The sequence below is a fragment of the Ambystoma mexicanum genome, chromosome 3p (genome assembly GCF_040938575.1).
Source record: "Ambystoma mexicanum isolate Mex_15411 chromosome 3p, UKY_AmexF1_1, whole genome shotgun sequence".
In the NCBI taxonomy this organism is placed as follows: Eukaryota; Metazoa; Chordata; class Amphibia; order Caudata; family Ambystomatidae; genus Ambystoma; species Ambystoma mexicanum.
Genome location: NC_090925.1, coordinates 880,523,844 through 880,546,128, shown reverse-complemented (window position 1 = coordinate 880,546,128; position 22,285 = coordinate 880,523,844). Strand labels below are relative to the sequence as shown.

Here is a 22,285-nt window from a genome sequence, read left to right as displayed (position 1 = left end):
GAAACCCCACAAGGCAGTGGCTGCCCTAACACTCACCTATTGGGCGTACTGGATGCTGAGTCAGTCTTCAGGGATTTTTATCTCAGACCTATTAAACAGCCGGCAACGTTGCTGGGAAGTAAGCTTTAAACAAGCATAATGCTTGCCTCCGTTCTTGACATAGAATGAAGATTTTCCATAATAATTTTCAGAAAAGTCTAAATTCTATTAAAGACATGGAGGCGAGGATTATTCCCATCCTGTATAGTAGTTCAATGTTATGAGTTATGTGATATCTTACTGCCATATGTTTCCATGAATTGTACGACAGTGTCTTTCTGCAATATGTCACTATGTTTGGTGGTTGAGGAACAAATTGTTCCCTCCCTAATGCCAATCTCTCATCTCATCATACACGGCTAGAGGTTTAATCTAGCTTAAAAAGTTAAGGGGGCTAATAGCGACAGCTAGGATCGCCGTTCAGAGTTTTCTGTCCACAAGTGGAGGAGTCTGCTCTGGTAGCGATGAAAGAGGGCGAAGAAAGGGAACGACAGGCTCTTGAGAGGCTGGCTTGGACAGGATTGGAGGGTTGAGGTGACATGATCAGTGACCTAGCTGAAGTGTTACAAAGGCTTATGGGATATGTTGTTCTGTTATGTTTGTTGGTTCATTCTAAGATTTCATATTAAGATTTCATCAATCAAGCATCAGTTAAGAAGTTATGTTATGAAGTTATACTTTGCTTAACTCTAGCTGCTTGAGCTTCTAATAAAGAAAGAAAAGCATAATGTTCACCTCTGTATCTTCAATAGAATCAAGACTTTCCTGAAAGTTATTATGGAAAATCTTCATTCCAATTCCTATCCACAAGCGACATCAACAAGTGTGACTCCTCTAATTTCTTCAACCTGGATGCCAGTATCCTATATGTGCTTAAATGTATAGGTTTGATCTATGAGTATTTGGCCCAATGAATACTCATATTGGGGCATCCGTCCCCATTAGCATAGTGATTTGTAATTGAAGTGCCCTAGTGCTTCCTCCTCTTCCCCATATATCTGGCTTAATATCTTATTTAGTATTATTTGCTGTGTGTGTTTTACTAATTGGAGTAAGCCCATGTCTAGAGCTCCACAGCCAGAGATTGCAAAATGCCTGTTTGCCATGTTGGGATCAGGCAGCAGTGTCATGGCGATGCTCTGATCCTAAGCTATGACCTCCCCATTTACAAGTGAGTATGTTCCCTGCTTTCTATGCTAGGGGTTATGCATCTGCCATGCACTTATTTGTTAGCATTTATCCGTTTATTTAACCGTGAATGTATCATGTACTATTCTTCATACCACAGCATTGGTATCAGAGGCGTGTAAAACATTTATTGGGGTGAATTCTGTGGAGGTTCTTCCCATGGGGAACACTGCAAACACCTGAATAGATTACTCAGTCCTCTCTCTTCTTGTTCATGAGATACCTTTCCCCGGTGCCACAGGTGGCTTTTCAAGATACACTAAATTATTTCTCTCAAATTGATTAACATTTTTTCAGAAAAGATGGTTCGGGAAGGATTATGGAGTCCAGCCCGAGGAGGTCCCTAAGCTTTTCTCAACTGCCACTTGGGCTCCTTTCACTCTAGCCCAGGATTTCCTAAACCCACCTGTTTCCCTCGACCATGGACTAATGATCAGTATATTCTACAATCTATATTGCGACTGCTGCTAAGCAAGGGCCTTTCTATGTCTCTCCCTAATGGAATTTATAAGGGGTCTGAATGTCGAATTGGGGTGTAGCAAAGGTTTGAGGCATATGTTCTCTTCATACCTGCTCTTTCTTCCTACTAGGTTTTCTTCCCTCTCCCTCCCTTCCTCACCTCTTTCCCTCCATGTCCTGTTCTTCCCCCTTCTCTACTTCCTCTCTCCTTTCTCTGCCTGTGTCCCTCACACTTCTTTTCTTCCCTTATTACTGTCCTCCCCCTGTCCTGAATCTCCCCACTATTACCTCCTGTCTACCACCACCCTCCAGCCAGTCTCTCCTTTCTCTCGTACCTACATAGTTCTAACATACTCGTTTATCTTCTCCCACACGCCCCTCACCAGTCACTCACTCATGCACCCTCATTACACACTACACTTATCCACAATTTGTACCATTCACTCTCACACAATACCTCGCCTGCTGTCTTCTCCAACACACAATCCACAATCCCCTCAGTATAGTGCTCCACCATCTGCTCTCCACTGCCTGGTCTCTCAGTCTGCCAACTCCCCTCCTGAACTCAACTGAACACCTTTCACCTTTCATTCATCTCTGTAGAAAAGAGGCTTTTATACCCCAGCCTGTCCTGCTCTGCTCTGCTCTTTCCCGCGGCTCCACTTGTTTCTCCAATCACCTGCTCCTTTGGGCCAATCTTGTTGTGATCCTTTACCCAGGGGGTTGGGATTTCAGTACAGAACTTTCAAAGCACCCGGTCAACCCCTCCCTCTTTTTGTTCTCTGGCTTCTGCGCCATCATTGTAGCAGGAAGTTGTTCTGTCTCCGCAGTTCTGCTTTCCAGCTCAGGTAAGGAGATTTCTTCTATTCTTATGGGTGCTTACGGTGGCCGCTGCTGACTAGGGACTTGAGGATTTCTTGTTTGACTTTTTCCTCAACGAGAATTCCATAGATGTTTCCCAAGTGTTTTTGCCTCCAGTGCTGGACGTCCTTCTTGCTGGCTGGGAGGTTCTGGGAGCTGTGGTCCAGCAAAAGAAGTTAAAGAAATCTGGCCAGAAAAGTGGCTAGCAGGCATTGTGGCAGGGACAGTGGTGCCAGTGCTTTCACGCCACTCAACTCCCTCATCCCAACTCGGGCGCAGGTATATCTCTGGCCATGCCCCGGTAGGCTGCCATCTCCAGTTTCAGAGGGGCCTCTGCTATTCTCTGACAGGGTCATGACACAGACCATGTCACATATCCTTATCTAGTTTAAATGTTTAAACAAGCCTTACAGAGTAGTCCATAGGAGATCGGAAAATAGAAAATGTTCCCATGCTTTGGTGAAGAATGTTGAATATTACATCTCAAAAGTAAATGTATCTGCTATACTGAGTACCAATCCATTGAACGCCGGGGAGATTGCAGAAAGGTACACGCAGATCTGAAAGCCGAGGATTGAGTACAAAGCACTTACTGTATTAAAAAAGAAAGAAGCAACAGTGACTGTGTGGGAGAGACTAATAGAACCTGTTCTTGAGAAGTACGGCTGGGCCTTCTAGAGCTTGCAAATTGCAGGTTTAAAGATCACAATTCCCCATCACTGTATTAAATGAAGCTAACAGGTGTGCACATTTGAAGGTCTGTACAGACAAAATCAAGGAGGCTTGGGTTAGCCAAAACACTCAGATGGTTTGCAGTATTGACAGGTTTTTCATGTAGTCATCAAATCTGGGCAATATCACGAGAGTTGTAACACAGCTATCATCGTGATCAATGCTACATTCAAGATCCCTAATATTTATGTTCAATTTTTCTGTTCTAAATAAAGTAGTCTTAGTAGGAAATGAAGGATACATATTGTGAAAAGTAAGCCAGAACATTTTGATTTCCCTACCGGCTATGAAAAGATATTTCACACCCTATAGACCATTTTTTTGGTGCCCCTTTGCTTGTACAAGACAGGGTGTCACTAGCTCACAATTGTCAAAATGCTGTACTAATGAACCAGGAAGTGGAAATTGGGATTGTCTGATTGTCAGACCATGCTGCTAGAAGCTTAATACAGAATACTTGCATTTCTTTGGTAACCACACTCTGATAGTTAGGAATGTGTTGTATTCTATGAGGAAATATCATGTTTCTTGTGCTGAGGGTTTGGCATTTTAATGGGATTATGTTTTTATGTTCTTCTGTATTTTTATAGTTGTATAACGGATCCAATGGTTCTTTTAGCGGTGCACTTGTGGTAGGATTGTATTGTATTGTAGACACATTATATAAGTGTTTTAACATTACTTTAAATTCATAATACATGTATCGGAACAAATCCTAGGGCCTCATTACACGGTAGGCGGTGGACCAAGGTGCTAATAGCACCCTGGTCCATGCCGGTAAAATACTGGCACCGCCTTGGTGGAAAGGGGAATTACCGCCCTATTCCAAGGTTGGCGGGGCGGTAATTCCCCCTTCCACCATTGCCCTTCCCCATTCCCATTTTTGCCCCATAGGGCATAATGGGAATGGGGAAGGTGCTAATTACGGTACCGCAAATTTGTGGTGCCATAATTAGCACCAAGGTCCCTTAGCGGGTTGGTTTTTATCGCCTGCTAAAAGCAGGCGTTAAAGCACCAACCCGCTAGGGGACCTCGTAGTAAGGCGGTAAGGGTTAACGGTCACCGGTACCATTACCGGTGACCGTTAACCCTTACCACCTACCGTGTAATGAGGCCCCTAAAATTAACTAAATGTGACCAAAATATGCCATATAGATAAAAAACAAAAAATGAAAAGAATCACTCTTGCTACATACAATCCAGAATGCATGCCCAGGTGAGAATGTAGTTGGATTATAAAACCAAATGACACAATCACAGTTTGTTACATTGGTTAGGAGAATCTTTTCTTAAGATGTAACATTTGTGCTTTTGGCATCTAAAAGTCGCAGCTGGGAGAATCCACAGTGGGATCTCTGATGGGCCCCTTGATTTCCCTGACACTAAGCCTAGCTCTGTCATTGACTATGTGTCAAACTCGGAACAGTCATTAAATGTCAGCTTCTCCAGCTAGTTAATGATTACAATGTTGTTTTTCATTTTTGGCCTCTCTGCTCAGCTTTAGTCCCTAGATCTGTAGTGCTATGGCTCTTTCATGGTCTGGGATAAATCCAGAGTAACTTGCGTTTATTCTATTATTTTTTTCAGTTGCTGCTCGTACTTCTGAGTGGGGTTCATCATCCGAAGAGGGAGACGATGAGGAGGAGGAGGAGAAGAAGGAGATCCTCAACCTAAATAGGGGTCTTCTTGAAGAGATGGAGGAATATCTCAGAGACTCTTTGCAACCTGGTTGGGGGAAGGGTGAGTGGTCTATCATTAGGCAAAAGGTGGAGAAGAAAAAAGAGGAGGACAAGAATGGTGAAGAACCATCACTGTGGAGATCCACTGCCGCATGTCAGAACACCAGCAGGGTGAAAGGAGGAGAGAAGGGACACATAGAGGAGATAAAGGAACAAACCTTTAACGCGAAACCCAGTTTAACATTCGAGGAGGAGAGAAGGTTTGAGCAAACAGAGGAGTTGATCAGGGATGGTAAAGAGCAAGAGAATGAGGAAAGAAAACCACCTGAGAAATCCTACGTCATTGTTTTGGAGGAGGGTATTGAGTTAAAGTCTGCAGATGAGGAGAGAAATGAGGATGACCCTATTGTGTGTCACACTGTTACACTGCAGCTGAAAGGCAAGAATTCATCTTTCAATGGCACTGATATCCTGATGAATGAAGAAAATGCTTCTTTGTGGGTTAGGGAGACATTATTGAAGCAGGTGAAAGCGGAACAACCACCACACAAAGAACAGGACTTCTTTCAGAAAGGGGTAGAACAGAACAAGTGTGTATTGGAACCTAATGAAATACAGCAAAATAGTGAACAAAAGTGTATATTCCAGAATGAACTAGATGATTTTCAGAAGGATATGCAAACGGAAGAGGAAGTCTTGTTGAGGAAAACGGATGAAACAGACAGGACACTTGATGTCTTTGGGTCGGCTTGCAGCTTCCTGCAGGCAGCTCAAAATGAGAATAGGCTTCATAGAACAGAAGATTTTTTGCAACAACGCAGTAATGAAAAGAATGTTTATCAGGAGGGAAGAAGCGACTCACGATGTGCAAGGAAAGAGGAAACCACTCAGCGGGAACTGGACACCCAGCAAGAACATGTAGGAGTATTCTGGAATATGCCAGTTAAGGAAGTGGAGGAATCATTTCATAAGGAGAAAGCTATCCAGCAGAAGGATGGAGGTGAGGAAGAGGAGGCAACATCCCAGAAGGAACAAGTAAACCTACAAGTGGAGGGAAGCATGACTGAGGAGGATAATTCTCAGAATGAACAAGGCAATCTTCGGGAAGTGGAGGGGTTAGAAACATCTCCCAAAGATCATGGTAAATTCCAGGAGGAGGAAGTGGATGAAACATTTCAGAAGGAAAAGGGTGATCTTCTCAAGGATGAAGAGGATGAAATATCTCAGGAGCAACAATATGTTCTAGAGGAAAATGAGGAGGAGTGCATTTCTCACAAGACATACGTTGATATACAGGAGAAAAAAGTGGAGGGAACATCTCCTAATAGACAAGGTGATACACAGTTTGAAGACAAAGAGGGGCTAAAGGAAACCTCTCAGAAAGAAGAAGGTGATGTACAGGAGGAGGAAGAATTTGAAAAATCAACTCAGAGGGAGCTGGGTAGCCTACAAGAGAATACAGGTATGAAAACTTGGGAGACTTCTCATGGGGAGCAAGGTGACATACAGGATGAGGTAGCAGAGAAAACATCTCAGCAGGAACAAGCTGCCCTACAGGATGATGAAGAAGAGTGCACCTATCAGAAGGAACACATTTGCTTACAAGAAGAGGAAATCGAGGAACTTTCCCAGAAGGAACAATGTGATATAAAGGAGGATAATGGTGAGGACTTTTTCCAGAATAAACTAGGTTTTCCAGAGGAGGAGGAAGGAGAGACAGAGTATACATCCCAGAAGAAACAAGAAGAACTAGAAAAGGAGAAAAAGGATGAAATCTCTCAATATGAACACAATTCTCTACAAGAAGAGGAAGCAGAAGAAACAGCTCAGAGTGAACAAGGTTATAAACAGGAGAAAGAAGTGAATCAAACATCTCAAAAGGGACACCATGAACTAGTGGAGGAGACTGACAAGGAAAAGAAGAAAACATCTACAAAAAGACAAGTTCACCTGTCAGGCACAGAAGCAGAAGAATCCTTTCAGAAGGAAGATGTTACCCTAAGAGTGGAGGAAGCCTCTCCAAAAGAACAACTTGAGCAAGAGGATGAGAAAGCCTGTGCAATCCTTCAGAAAGAACAAGGAGACATAGAGGAAGAAAACGACGAGGAAGAGAAGGAAACACATCTAAACGAACAAGATACATTTCTGGGAGAAAACATTGTTGAAAAATCTCAGAAGGAACAAGAAAATCTACAAGGGGGAGATGAGGAGGCAAAAGAAAAAGACTCTCAGAAGGAACAAGGACAACTACATCAGATTGGAGAGAATGAAACTTTGCAAAAGGAACAGAGTGACCTCCAGGCAGAGGAAGAAGAGGAAAGGTCTCAGAATCAACAAGGGGACCTAGAGGCAGGGGAAATCGAGGAAGAGAAGGACACAACTCATACAGAACAAGGTGATGTACAGGATGGAAAGCAGAAGGAAATATCCCAGAAGGAACAACGGGTCATACAGGAGAGGGAAGGAGAGGAATTGGAGGAAACATCTCAGATTGAAGACAGCAGCACAGAGGAGGAAGAATCTTCTCAGAAGGAACAAGGTGATATAAAGGAGGATAATGGTGACGACTTTTTCCAGAAGAAGCAAGGCTTTCCAAAGGAGGAGGAAGGAGAGACAGAGGACACAACATCTCAGAGGAAACAAGAAGAACTTGAAAAGAAGAAAAAGGAGGAAATCTCCCAATATGAACACAATGCCCTACAAAAAGAGAAAGCAGAAGAAACAGCTCACAGTAAACATGGTTGTAAACAGGAGGAGGAAGTCAATCAAACATCTCAAAAGGGACACCATGAAATAGAGGACAAGACTGACAAGGAAAAGAAGAAAACACCTCAAAAGAGACAAGGTCATCTGTCAGTCACAGAAGCAGAGGAATCCTTTCAGAAGGAAGATGTTAACCTAAGAGTGGAGGAAGCCTCTCCAAAGGAACAAGGTGAGCAAGAGGATGAGAACACCTATGCAATCCTTCAGAAAGAACAAGGAGACATAGGGAAAGAAAAAGGCGAGGAAGAAAAGGAAACACATCTAAATGAACAAGATGAATTTCTGGGAGAAAACATTGTAGAAAAATCTCAGAAGGAAATAGAAAATCTACAAGGGGGAGATGAGGAGGCAAAAGAAAAAGACTCTCAGAAGGAACTAGGAGAACTACATCAGATTGGAGAGAATGAAACTTTGCAAAAGGAACACAGTGACCTCCAGGCAGAGGAAGAAGACGGAAGGTCTCAGAATCAACAAGGGGACCTGGAGGCAGGGGAAATAGAGGAAGAGATGGATACATCTCATACAGAAGAAGATGATGTACAGGATGGAAAGCAGAAGGAAATATCCCAGAAGGAACAACGTGTCATACAGGAGAAGGAAGGAGAGGAATTGGAGGAAACATATCAGATTGAAGACAGCAGCACAGAGGAGGAAGAATCTTCTCAGAAGGAACAATGTGATTTAAAGGAGGATAATGATGAGGACTTTTTCCAGAAGAAGCAATGTTTTCCAGAGGAGGAGGAAGGAGAGACCGAGGACACAACATCTCAGAGGAATCAAGAAGAACTAGAAAAGGAGCAAAAGGAGGAAATCTCTCAATATGAACACAATGCCCTACAAGAAGAGGAAGCAGAAGAAACAGCTCAGAGTGAACACGGTTGTAAACAGGAGGAGGAAGTGAATCAAACATCTCAAAAGGGACACCGTGAACTAGAGGAGGAGACTGACAAGGAAAAGAAGAAAACATCTCAAAAGAGACAAGGGCATCTGTCAGGCACAGAAGCAGAGGAATCCTTTCAGAAGGAAGATGTTAACCTAAGAGTGGAGGAAGCCTCTCCAGAGGAACAAGATGAGCAAGAGGACGAGAAAGCCTGTGCAATCCTTCAGAAAGAACAAGGAGACATAGAGGAAGAAAAAGACGAGGAAGAAAAGGAAACACATCTAAACGAACAAGATGAATTTCTGGGAGAAAACATTGTAGAAAAATCTCAGAAGGAACAAGAAAATCTACAAGGGGGAGATGGGGAGGCAAAAGAAAAAGACTCTCAGAAGGAACAAGGACAACTACATCAGATTGGAGAGAATGAAACTTTGAAAAAGGAAAACAGTGAGCTCCAGGCAGAGGAAGAAGATGAAAGGTCTCAGAATCAACAAGGGGACCTAGAGGCAGGGGAAATCGAGGAAGAGAAGGACACTTCTCATACAGAACAAGATGATTTACAAGATGGAAAGCAGAAGGAAATATCCCAGAAGGAACAACGTGTCATACAGGAGAAGGAAGGAGAGGAATTGGAGGAAACATCTCAGAATGAACACAGCGGCACAGAGGAGGAAGAATCTTCTCAGAAGGAAACATTTTATCTATACAAGGAAGATGCAGAGGGAACAGCTGAGATTGAACAAGGTGACCAACAGGAAATGGAGGAAGAGGAAACAGCAAAGAAGGAAAGATGTGAGCTACAGGAGGAAGTGGATGGAATATTTCAGAAGAAACAAGGTGGCATGCTAGAGGGTAAAGAGGAAGATACATCACAGAAGAAACAAGTCTTACTACAGGAACAGAAAGTAGGTGAAACATCTAATGGGGAACAAGGTCACCTTTGGGAGGAAGAAGTTGAGGAGGATGAGGAAACCTATAAGGAGCAACAAGGTGGTTTACAAGAGGAAGAAAAAGAAGAGAAGGAAACATCTGGGAAGGATAATGCCGGCTTCCAGGAGAAGGAAGAGGAGGCAGTGGATGGAAAACCTAAGAACGAACACAGGGACCTGCAGGCAGATGAAGCAAAGGAAACATCTCAGAAGGTACAATGTAGCTTAGAGGAGGAGAACAATGACGAGGAAGCATCTCAGAAAATTCAATGTGATTTATGGTGCAAAGAAGCCTCCAAAAGTGAAGAAGTTAAACTGAGGGAGGTGAAAGATATTGAAAATTGGAAAACATCTCGAACATTACAGAAGGGACAAGGTATCCTACATGAGGGAGAAGGCGAATCAGATGAGGAAGAAATATCTCAGATGGAAAAATGCAACCTTCATGAAAATGAAGAGAATGAAACATCTAAGAAAGAACACGTTGATGTACATGAGGTGGAAACAGTGGATAGATCTCAGAAGGCATACAGTGCCCTAAAGGAGGAGGATGAAGAGACAGAGAAGGAAATACCTCAAACAGAATGTATTGTCCAAGAAGAAGAGCAAGTAGGGGAAGAGAAGGGAACATTTCAGAAGGTGCATGGTGACCTAGGGGAGGAGGAAGAAGAACTATCAGTGAAGATATTAGATACAATACAGAAAGAGCAATCTCAAATGGAGCCCATATTAGAACAAGGGAGGATTGAGGGAGAACAAGCCATGGTATCAACAGTACCAGAAGATGGGAGGGGGGAAGGAAAGACATCTATGGAAAAAAACATTTTAGATGAAAGGAGAATAGAGAGGCAGTTATCACTGAGGCAATCTCCATTTGAAGTCAGGATAATTGGGGATGAGTCATTTCTGGGAGAACTGGCACCAGAGGAAGATAAACAGGGGGGAGAGACATGTCAAGGAGAACCAATATCACAAAGTGAGATGCAGATGGGAGAAACATCTCTTGGAGACGAAGTAGCAGAAGAAGGAGTAGAGGAGGAAACTTCTCATCAGAAACCAATATCAGAAGAGGAAGAAGAGGAAGAAGAGGCACAAGAAGAGTGGAAAGTAATTAAAGATCCATCTCTGGGAGAGCCAGTATCAGTTGAAGGAAGACTTGATCGTGAAGCATTGTTAAGTGAAACAATTTCAAACGTAGAACAAGTTATGGAAGAGACATATCTGAGCGAAACATTATCAGGAAACAGGGAATTGGAAGGAAAGATTTCTAGGTCAAAACTATTATTAGATGAAGGAACAAAAGACAAAGAGACATCCCTGAAAGAACCAACATCAGAGCCTATGAGAGCAATGGATGAGGCTTCTCCTGGAGAACGAGTATCAGAAGAAGGAAAAGAGGAGGGAGGGTTGTTTCTGGGAGAACCAGTATCAGAAAATGAGTTAAATATCGGAGAGAGGCCCTGGGAAGAACAGAAGTCAAAAGAAGAGGAAGTTGAGGGATATACACTTCTGGGAAATCAAATGGCAGATGAAGGGAATGGCCAAGGCCAGGTATCTCTAAGGAAACCAGCATCAGAAGAGAGGAGAGTAGAGGAAGGCACTTCTTTCAGAGAACCATCATCAGCAGTAGGAAAAGTAGGGGGAGATATAAATGTAGAAGAAAATGTAACAGAAGAAGAGAGAGGGGAGGAGGAGGCGTGGATGAGAGAACTAGTATCACAGGAAAGTAGAGTGGCAGTAATGACAGATCTGAGGGAACCATATTCAAAAGAAGATAGTGTTGACAGAGAAATAATTCTTTCGGAACTAATATCAGAAGATAGAAAAATCGAAGGTGATGTTTCTGTGGGAGAAGTATCAGAATGGGATACAGTGGGTAGTGAGTTATCTACCATGGAACCAATATTGGCAGAAGGGAGCAAGGACAAAGATATATCTCTTACACCTCTCAGAGAACTAACATCAGTAGTAGGGAGAGCAGATGTGGAGATATCTAATGGAGAAGTAGCTTCAGAAGAAGGGAGAGTGGTGGTAATGAGACCTATGACAGAATTCCGAGATCTAGCCAAAGAGTATGAGGAAGGGAGATACTTGGAAAAGCCAAGTCTTCCTACCCAGGAACTGCTAAAGGAAGGGGAGAGACCTTCGGCTGACCACTTCAATTTCACACCACACCTGGGGCTTGAGGAAGGACACACAAGTATTAAGGAATGTGAGCCTTTATTTCACGAGAACAAAGAAATATCTGCACGAGAGCCACATGTTGTTTTGCCAGACGTGGCACTGGAGAATGATATGTCTATCTTGCAAGTAATGTGCCTAGCAGAAGCAGTTCATCCATCTCTGGTAGAGAAGGTGGGAATTGCTCTTAGCGGCTATGAGCATGAGGTTGGGGAGAGGGAGGAGGAAAGACTTTTACAGACCCTGGAGTGTTCCCTAAATGAGGCCAATGGAAAATATCAAAAGGACAAATTGGAAAGTCAGGAGGACGAAGATAAATCGACTCATCTGATAAAAGAATCAAGCTACCCTTCACTTTATGGGCAAGGAGATGATCCAATGCAGAACCAAGGGGGAAAAGTGGAATTATGTCCAAAACTTCACCCAAGACAGAAAAGCATTAGACACAAGAAATGGGCAGGGGAACCAGCTCCCGAGCCAGAAACAGATGACGACGCTCTGCATAAGCAGAAATTCAAACTGATGCCTGTTAGTCCCCCTCTTGTTATACCAAGAAAAAGGTGGGAGCCAGTTCAGCCCCCCCAAGAGAAAGATACGTCCCACAGGGAATCTCTTTCAGCAGCACTGTTGAACAAGAAAGACACAACAGACAAAAGCCAACTACAAGAAAGTGACAGATCTGCGGCAGAGACTGTTGATATTGTGCTTGAGAAAACCAGTGAGATGGATGGCCTCTTCGATTTGGTAAGAACTATGTGTCTTTATGTGTTTCTCTATGTATGATGTATAGGTAGTTTAGACCACAAAAACGGCCAATTACACAAAAACAAGTGCCCTTTGAACTGTGTAACAACTAATATATTTAGGGCATTTCTGACTACAAGCCTGTCCTCAGGCTTGTCACTTGCTTGCTGGAGCCTTGACCATGTATTTTGCACATCTATGACAATGTGACTCAAACCCAAAGTTACCCATTCCTTAATCTGATGCCCAATCAGAAAGACATTACTGGATGCCCAAATGCCAATCATTAGTTTGGGTATGTTATTTCCCAAGTTGCACAACCATGCAAATTAAGACATTTGTTTAAAGTAAGGGTTTTCTTGATTTGTAAATTACTACTGTGTTCATTATTTTCATTTTATCTTACTGAATTTTTAAACCAATTTTCTGAGTCTGATGATGTCTAGGAATGTGGCAACTGGTCAGAACTGGCCCAGAATTAATGTGTGTCTAACTTGGGGTTGAGTTGTGAAGCACTAGTTCGAATAAGAATGTGTTTTATTTTGATTTAAGTGTTATGTTTGGGGAATTTGTTATTAGGATTTTTCATTTAATGTATTTATAACATTTTAAAGGTTCTGATAACATCCTTTGTCATGGTCAAATTACAGCCAATGTAAATATTATCACCCAAATGTTACAGACCCTATCCACTATCATATATGTATCTATGGGACCATGCAGCTTCATAACCATTGCATGAAGCTTCATGGTCCCACAGAACATATAAAATAGTGGATAGGGTCTGTAACATTTGGATGATAATATTTACATTGACTGTAATTTGACCATGACAAAGGATGTTATCTGAACATGTAAAAATTAAACTGGTTAAACCTGAAACAAAAAAGAACGTCTGATTCAATGAAACTGTTCTTAAATCTAGGTTGGTTAACAGATCCTCTGAAAGAGAGTGGCTTAAATATTGGACCCCCAAAACCTCCCCCGAAACAATTTTAAAGCTGTGGTTAATAACTAAAAGAAAGTGATCATTGCAGAAGAATCCACATATTTTAACACTAGAATTAACAACGCTTAATCAAGATTCAGTGAACTTTTCCAAATTCTAAAAGAGGTAGAGGGAAAAAGCACTGCTACTGTTGACATCGAACATAACTCCTCTTGGTGCCAATCTATGCAAGAAGAGTTTGCTAATAAAATCATGGGAACAGGAGAGGTTGAGACTGCACTAGGATTGGCCAGCTCCTCGCAGATTTGAAAGAGTTTGTCTGTGTTGTTAGAGGCCAGAGAGGACAGAGAGTCTGCATTGCTTTTGGAGCAAGTGGCAGGCCAGTTTGTCAGAGGACGCACCAGCGCCCTCCACTTCCCCTCAGCCACCCTGCACTTGTGTTTCAGGGCAGCGCTTGGAGGTAGGCTACAGACGGATTCTCATGACAGGGGCAAGGATGTCCAAAGTGTTGGAGATGGAAACATGCAGGTTAGAGAGAGATGTTAGAGGGCTGGTCAGCCGCAGGAGTAGGAAGAGAAGAGAAAGTAGTGATAAAGGCGTCCACTGACACTCGCTTCATGGGTCGAATGACCGAGAAGGAAGGTGGCAGTGCTGGGGTAGGCTTTGCATGAAGTTGTAGGTGAGAGGAGAGCAGAAAGTTGTCAGTCCAAGAGAGAGGAGTGGTGAGAGGGCTAGAGAGGGGGATGTAGATGCAGCCCTACGAATGCAAGACACTGTTGACCACAGTGAAGCAGAGTGATGATCCCTTTCCAGGGTTTCTGCATGTCTTCAGTCATCCCCTGTTTCCACTACTCTACGCAGAGAGGATGAAGGGCAGAGATAAGACAATTGCAAATGTCTTTCTTTTTCTGTCGCACCAGGGAAAATTCTTCATCCACTCCTAAATTGTGCCCATGGAAAACCGTTTCTGACGCAAAACGTCATAGACAACAGTTTTCCTGGGAAGTTGTGCCATTCTTGAGGTGGTGCAGAATCTCCCTAAGAATACCGCACAATCATGATGGTTCCACTGTGAACAGAATCGTCAAAATATTTGTGTGCACTAGGACTGGCAGTGCTATGTGCCCATGCTCACGTTTAATCCATTGGAATGGGTACACACCACTGCAAGTCCTAGCACACAAAGGAGAATCGGCAGGTGAGGGAAATAAACTCAGGAAGAGTTTTTTCAGTTTTTCACCTGCAGGGGAGGAATGTGGACCTGGAAGTTTAATCAGGTCAATATAATATTAGAAAATGGACAATAGCTGTCATCTGTTGCCCATCTACAGATATGGCTGTCGATGGTGTGGTTGACTAGATCTGCTCAGCCAATATTATGTCTTGTGCTGTGCCTTAGGTCTACTGTTCGAGCATCTTTTGGTCAACTGGTTTGTGACCCCTCTAGCATCCCCATGTTTTCCTTTGGACTGGAATTTGATATGTACACCAATGATGTGTAGTAAAGAAAGGGCAGTTCCACAAAATATGCGCTGCACTACTTATAATCAAGGAAACAATTGAAATCAACCATACAAAGCACAATTAGTGCGTGCCATTTATTGATACCAATGTAAAGTCAAACATTTGAGGCTGATAAAATGCCAACACGTGTTTCGACCTCCTAGGTCTTCCTCAGGGCAAAATATCGCAATGAAATTGCATGCCTCAATAAATCAGATTTGACAGGGGAGCTGTTGCGTGCAACTAAGATGGCCGCCTGATCGGAGCGCTCCGATCCCACAAACATCCTATATATAAATAAATCCTTTTTGGAGCCGCGCAGAGAAGAAACTACTACACCGTTTGTTTCCCGTACTCCTACTGCACATCGTTTGCAAATACTGCTCGAAACCGCAGAGGCGCGGGGGAGTTCTCAGCTCCCTTTGGACTAACGGCTTATCCAGTCGGCCGCGGGCCGAACAGGGGCTCCAAGAGAATCCTACACCAGACCGAGGTGCTGCCATCAGCACAAGGCCGCGAGGGGGAGGAGCGCCGATCACCGTGGTGCAGCCCCATAGCACGGGCCCGAGGGCGGACCGCTTGTGCAGACATCAGGACCCAGGGTGGATGCGAGATGGACTGTGGGTCCGGCCCACCTCCCGGATAACGACTGGGTCGTTACACCATCTTTCACGCAGGGCCCCAGCCAACCCAGGCCTCGGGCCTGCGGCCAAGCGAGCCCTCGTCCGACGTTGCGAGAGCAGGTGAGAGATGTAAAAGCGTGCGGACCCAGAGACATTGGCTGTGTCACGAAGTAAAGTGTTTCAAAACAATCCTTTCTGTACTGGCTGCCATTCAGAGACAGTGCTAACGTGGGAAGTCACAATACATCCGTGAAGTGTACTGGGCACTGTACTATTCCTGCAAGTATCGGAGTGGGTTCTCCAGAGGGCACCGCCCCACCGCTGGTCGCCGCTGAGGGGGCCCACACAAGACTCTATTGACCCCTCAACCCAGCCCACGCTACCGGAGGACGTTTGAGATCCGTAGCAGGGGGGCCCCCCGACGCAACTGGTCGGATTGCGCCGAGTTCTGGTCGTGCCAGGGAGCTGGGCGTCCAGCGCCACGAAGACCGGGGCACGGTGTACGAAGGTGGGAGGTGGCGAGCCATAAATCAGTGGACCGTTGTGTGCCTTTGTGGGGACGGGCTGATGGTGACGGCGGTGAAGCTCTAATACGAAGACTTGTGACATCAAAAAGATAGGAACGCCGTCACCACTTGCTGCAAAGGACCAGAACCAGTATGTGCTTCGACCCAAGCTCAGCCTCAATTCAGTTGAATGCCCAAGCTACCCGCTCCTAGCCTGCAGCTACCACCTATAGGAATCCGAAACACACTCCCAAGCGTGACCAGTACGAGACCACTGCCACCACTAGCTGCACAATACCCGAACCAGCATATGCAGCGGCCTGAGCTTGGCCTCAATCCAATGTAATACTCTGGTTAACCGCTTTTACAACGGACGCGGCCCTCGACTGCAGCTACCACGGATAAAAATCGGATATACACAACGGGACAGCTCCGTGGGGAGAACTTCCTCCCAGCAGAACAACCGTGGATCCGTGTGGCAACATCATATACGTGACATAAGATTTGGTGTACTGGTACCCAACAGGTTGCACAATATAGGCATTGACGTTGTTCTGTACGGGCAATACCAATCCTGTGTGGACGACTGACCTGACCCGCGTCAACGACCCTTGCTCTGCACAGGTGACACAAGGGCCACAACGAGAAAAAAAGCACAGGCGTGAAAAAAATAGGCCCAATGGACTCCTATGCCAGCTCCCAACCTCAGGGGACGCCGGCTGCCATAACCATGGGGGATGACGATCCCGCTGTGATTGAACATGATGACAGAGAAGACCGCCTAATGACCATGGTACAGAACAGCTTCCTGGCAGTGAACGTCAAGCTGGACGATATTGTCTCAACTATCAGCTCCCTTAAGACTAGAGTGGACAAGGAGAGCAATCGCGTTACAGAAGCTGAGAACAGAATCAGCACAAATGAAGACGTGATAACACAACATGGCTGAGACATAGCACAGCTGAAAGGGGAACTGCATAAGACTCAAGCAAAATGCGATGACCTGGAATCTCGATCTAGAAGAAACAATATCTGTATTGTCGGCATTCCAGAATCCTTCTGCAAGGGTCCGATGGAGCGACAAGTAGAGGTCCTTTTGAAAACTCTTCTGGGCACTGAATCCTTTTCTAACCACTTTTATTGTTGAGAGGGCTCATCGCTCCCAAGCGCCGACACCCAAGCCTGGGGCGCCACCGCGCACGGTTATTGTGCGCCTACTGAACTATAGGGACAGGGATGTGATCCTAAAACTTTCAAGGGAAAAAGGCTCCCTGCAAAATGAGGGAAACAGAATTCCACATTTATCCGGATTTCTCAACCAGCGTCCAAATGCAACGCAGATCCTATGAACAAGCCAAGAACCTTCTGAGTTTGCGTCATGTCCCATACACCCTTATCTTCCCGGCGAAACTACGGATTCAACATGGAGGCAGGTCGCATTTGTTTGAGACCCCTGCGGGAGCCATAGCGTACATTGAGGCGTCCATCCCCATTCCTCCCAATGAACATCCACAAGATCGGAACAGGCCACCACGACCGGGAGACGAAGTCCCGGACTCAGCCGACTGAAATGGATTTACAGAAACATACTTACTCAAGCTGTGAAGCAACGGCTCCAACTGATATTGTTTGAAAAGTGTGGGGTTGTGAGCCCCTACTGATGGAGGCCCTGCGACTGCAACTAGCGACCCTCAGGAAAGTTCCACAGGTTATGGGGAAAGGGTTACATCTTCGGGTTGGGGTTGATGGTGCGGGCGGGGGTGGGGGTAGGATATAAAGTTTTGCCATGGTTGGCAAGAGTTCTAAAATGCAGAGACGGGTTGCATCGGATTGAACTGTTAAGGTTGGTGGCGTAAGCAAATCACTTCACACATTGATAGTAACACAATACCATGGTACTGGGTGACAGGGGGGTAACTGTTAAACTTCTTTCATGGAATATCCGGGGCCTAAACAACCCGATTAAGGCCAGGAAAATTGCAGCATACATAACCAGACATAACCCCCAGATCGTGTTACTGCAAGAAACTCACGCACTGGGGCAGGTCTGTTCCAATTTTCTGCCCAGATGGGGCGTATTGCGATATTATACGGAATATTCCTCCCACTCCAGAGGGGTCCTAACCCTAATACATTCGAATCTGGGCTTTCGTGTCCAGGACGCTAAAACTGACGCACAAGGGAGATATGTTGTAATATGGGGCGAGTTGGCGGGACGGAAGATGGTTATAGTTAACACGTATGGCCCCAACATAGAAGACCCTGAATTCTACAATGCTATATATAACATGTTGGTTGAAGCTGACGATGCGACAGTGATTTGGGGAGGAGATTTCAATACGATCCTTGACACGACCCTCGACAGGTCTACAACTTCTCATAGAACCTTGACCAAAACCACATTAGCTATACGACAAATAACGCAACAGATGACCATGGTAGACATCTGGCGAGAATTACATCCCTAAGAACAGCGCTTCACTTTCTATTCATCAGTGCATGACTCTGAATCTCAAATTGATTACTGGCTTATCAGTTCAACACTCACGAATATGGTCCACCATTGCGAGATGTACCCCTGTACCCTCTCAGATCACTCCCCTGTGTCAATTACTTTGTGTATCGGCGACGCTGCCCCGAGGGCCAGATGCTGGAAAATGCCCCCTGTTCTACTTAGAGACCCTAACGTTTGCGAATTACTGCGCACTGAAATAGAGGAATTTTTTCAACTAAATGAGGGGTCAGTAGACCGGAGCGCTACATTGTGGGAAACATTTAAAGTATGGGTACGTGGCGCAATTATGGCCAAAACTATGGGTCTACTGAAGGCAGTTAGGCAAGAGCTGGACATAATGGAGGCCAACTGGAGCTCCTGGAGTTCGAATACACCTGTACACATAGTAAAGAGACCCTTCTGGATATTCACACTACATTGGCAGAATTTAATAAACTTGCTGCAAGGGAGGTACAATACATGGCTGCCCCGGTCCGAGCTCGTAGATACGGGGAAAGCAATAAAGCAGGGAGATTCCTAGCCCGGATGCTTAAGGCCGAACACGGCCATCCCCCGATATCGACAATCCAGATACCTAGTGGCGACATAGTCAATGGGGACCAAGAAATTAATGATATGTTTGCTGCATTCTATAAATCACTATATTCCAATAGGGACACCAAAACTAAAGAAGAAATAGTGGAGTATCTGGACAAGATTGATCTCCCAACCTTGACTCCGGAGACACGCATGATATTAGATACCCCCATATCACTAGAGGAAATTACAGAGGCAATGAAAGCATTGACATCAGGTAAAGCCCCCGGTCCCGACGGTCTAGGTGCCGAATTATACAAAGAGTTCCATGACATACTAGCCCCTGTTTTACTGAAAGTATGGGAAGAGGCAATGGAGTGCGGCATACTGCCAGACACTATGCGAGAGGCAGTGATAATGGTACTTCTTAAACCCCGTAGACCCCCTCAGGACATGGGGTCATACCGACCCCTCTCACTCATTAATACCGACGTGAAGATTTTTGCAAAGGTCCTAGCTACCAGGCTCCTGCCCCATATGCCTATATTGGTGCATCCCGACCAGGCTGGCTTTATACCAACGAGGTCCACTGCTCTTAATCTGCGCAGACTCTTTGGAGTGATGACACCGAAAGACCCAGTGGCGGATGCGGTAGCAGCGTCTCTTGATGCTGAGAAAGCTTTTGACTCTGTCTTCTGGGTCTATCTGTTTCAGGTCCTTGAGAGATTTGGGTTGGGAAGATACTTCGTTAACTGTGTCAGGTTACTGTATACTTGCCCGGGAGCGAAGGTACTAACTAATCAAACCATGTCATCCCTGTTTCGCCTGGGTAGAGGCACCAGACAGGGCTGCCCCTTCTCCCCTATCCTTTTTGCACTTACAATAGAACCCATGGCTGAATACATCCGACAAAAACATGCATGTAGAGGTCTTCGTATGACAGGGAGACCACAAATCATTTCACTATATGCGGATGATAACGTACTATATATTAGGAACCCGGAGGTAAATCTAGCGCCAGTTATGGCTGAGGTTACGCGGTCCTCTGAATACTCGGGGTACATGGTTAATGTTTCCACGTCAGAACTGTTCCCGCTTATACCTAAAACTAGAGATATGTCAGACACACAGGGATTCAAATGGTCACCAACACACATCCGTTATTTGGGGATCAGGGGATCCAGAGACGGGAGTACATTGCTCGCAGAAAATCATGGTGAACTCCTACAATCCCTAACAATTAAACTACAAGTCTGGAACAAGCTCCCTCTATCCCTATATGGGCGAATATCGTTACTTAAGATGTTAGTGCTACCCAAACTCCTATACCTTTTTTGCAACATACCGATGTGGCCAGGCAGAACATTCTTTACCAAACTCAATACGCTCACCACTACATTTGTATGGGGAGGGAAAACGCCCAGATTGAAGTGGTCCAAAATGACAGAACCCTTTGCAAAAGGTGGGATTCCAGCACCAGACTTTGAACTTTATTACCTAACATCACAGGCACACTTCGTGAGACACTGGTTCGGCCCAGAGGACACGGCACCACACATTACCCTGGAAAGGTTTGCGGCATCCCCCTTAGAACTGCGAGCGGTTATGTTTGACCTTAATCGGAAGGTCACGTGCAAATATAATCCTGTAAGCGCCACTGCGCATGTATGGGCCAGGATATATAAGAGACTTGCCATTACAACCCCGTATGACCCGGAGGTGCCATTGTGGAACTTCCCGGGCATAAACCCCACACTTGATAAGGAACTACAGGGTACCTGGGACCCACAGAAGCAATTTAGAATGCGAGACATGTTCCCGGAAGGGAGATACTGTGCATTGGAGGATTTTGTCGGGGCAGTGGGTGGGGATCACCTTAAGCGATTTCAGTTTCACAGGATGAAATCTGCCTTCGCTGCCAAATGGCCCTCCTTCCCAGAAGAGCCACCCACACACGAATGCATTGCAGCCATGACGGAACCAGGGGGACACAGGAAAAGTCTGTCTGCACTATACAGCCTTGTTCAGACCCACTCCAAGCCATGCAATACCATTAAAGGGACCTGGGAACGAGATATGGGTGTGGAGCTGGGTGAAACCACATGGTTGAGATATTGCAAGTTGACTAAATGTGTATCCATGAACTCCGGGCTACGTCTCATTCAGTTTAAAGTTCTGAACCAGTTGCATTACACCCCAGCCAAGTTAGCTAAGTTTGTTCAAGGCCACATGGGAAAATGCCCTAAATGTGATGCCCCTAACGCAGACTCCTATCACATGTATTGGGCTTGCCTGCCGATAACTAAATTCTGGGGGGAGGTGGCGGAGATTCTGGAAGACATTACGGCAATACCTGCTACACCTTCCCCACGGAAATACCTTTTTGGGGATATTGGTAAGGCTGCAACTACCACTAGACGATTGTTTAATTTAGCATGTGTGGTCGCGAAACGAAATATACTGAAATGTTGGATGTCCATAGATCCTCCCAGGCGACTGGACTTCTTGAAAGACCTGTCGATGGTTAATGAACTTGAAGAACAATTTATTATCACATTGCCATCAAGATGCCGCCCCAAAGACATATGGTCGCTGTTCAGACTCTATCTATGTAATATATTATCTGATGAAGAGGACAATCCATCGTCACCGCTTTAGTACTTTCAAACAATGTGCAAATGTGTAGTGTATACTGTAAATGTTCACCTATGTTGTTATTTCATGCTGAGATTCACTAGCCGCTGGCCAGTTTGGTCTTGTTGTACCTCTCTCTGAACAAAAATAAAATAAAAAATAAATAAATAAATCAGATTTGACATTTTATAAATCTAAACAATGAAAACAAAAAGAGATAGGAGGGAATAGGAGACAAAAAAGTGGGGGAGACAATAAAGAACAATAATAAGTATCATTAGCCGCTGATAAAGTTCACAAACTATATACCAAATCTGAGTAATCAAATCACATATTCAACCACAAACTTGTTCAAGTACTCATTGCAACATTTGTTACAATTGATCCAAATTGTTTAGTATAAAGAAATGTTACCACTTAAAGACTGCATCACAAATTCAATCAGTCCGAGCTGCTTAATAAAGAATAGTTTAGCACTTCAAAACTACATCATTGGTAATACTCTTTCTTGGTATTTACGAGCTCTGACTGTGAGCAGAGTATGCCATCTTTAAAGGAGTGCAACATTGCATAAACCCCATAAT

The 22,285-nt window shown here is 44.7% G+C and overlaps 1 protein-coding gene across 1 annotated transcript in view; it reads left to right on the top strand.

Moving 5' to 3' along the window:
• Window positions 1-22,285, top strand: part of LOC138581060 (trichohyalin-like) — a 337,402-nt gene that overhangs the window by 198,457 nt on the left and 116,660 nt on the right. The window contains exon 5 of the mRNA XM_069652102.1: window positions 4,867-12,455. Within this exon, the coding sequence (XP_069508203.1) occupies window positions 4,867-12,455 (7,589 nt within the window). The remainder of the gene's footprint in view (window positions 1-4,866; window positions 12,456-22,285) is intronic.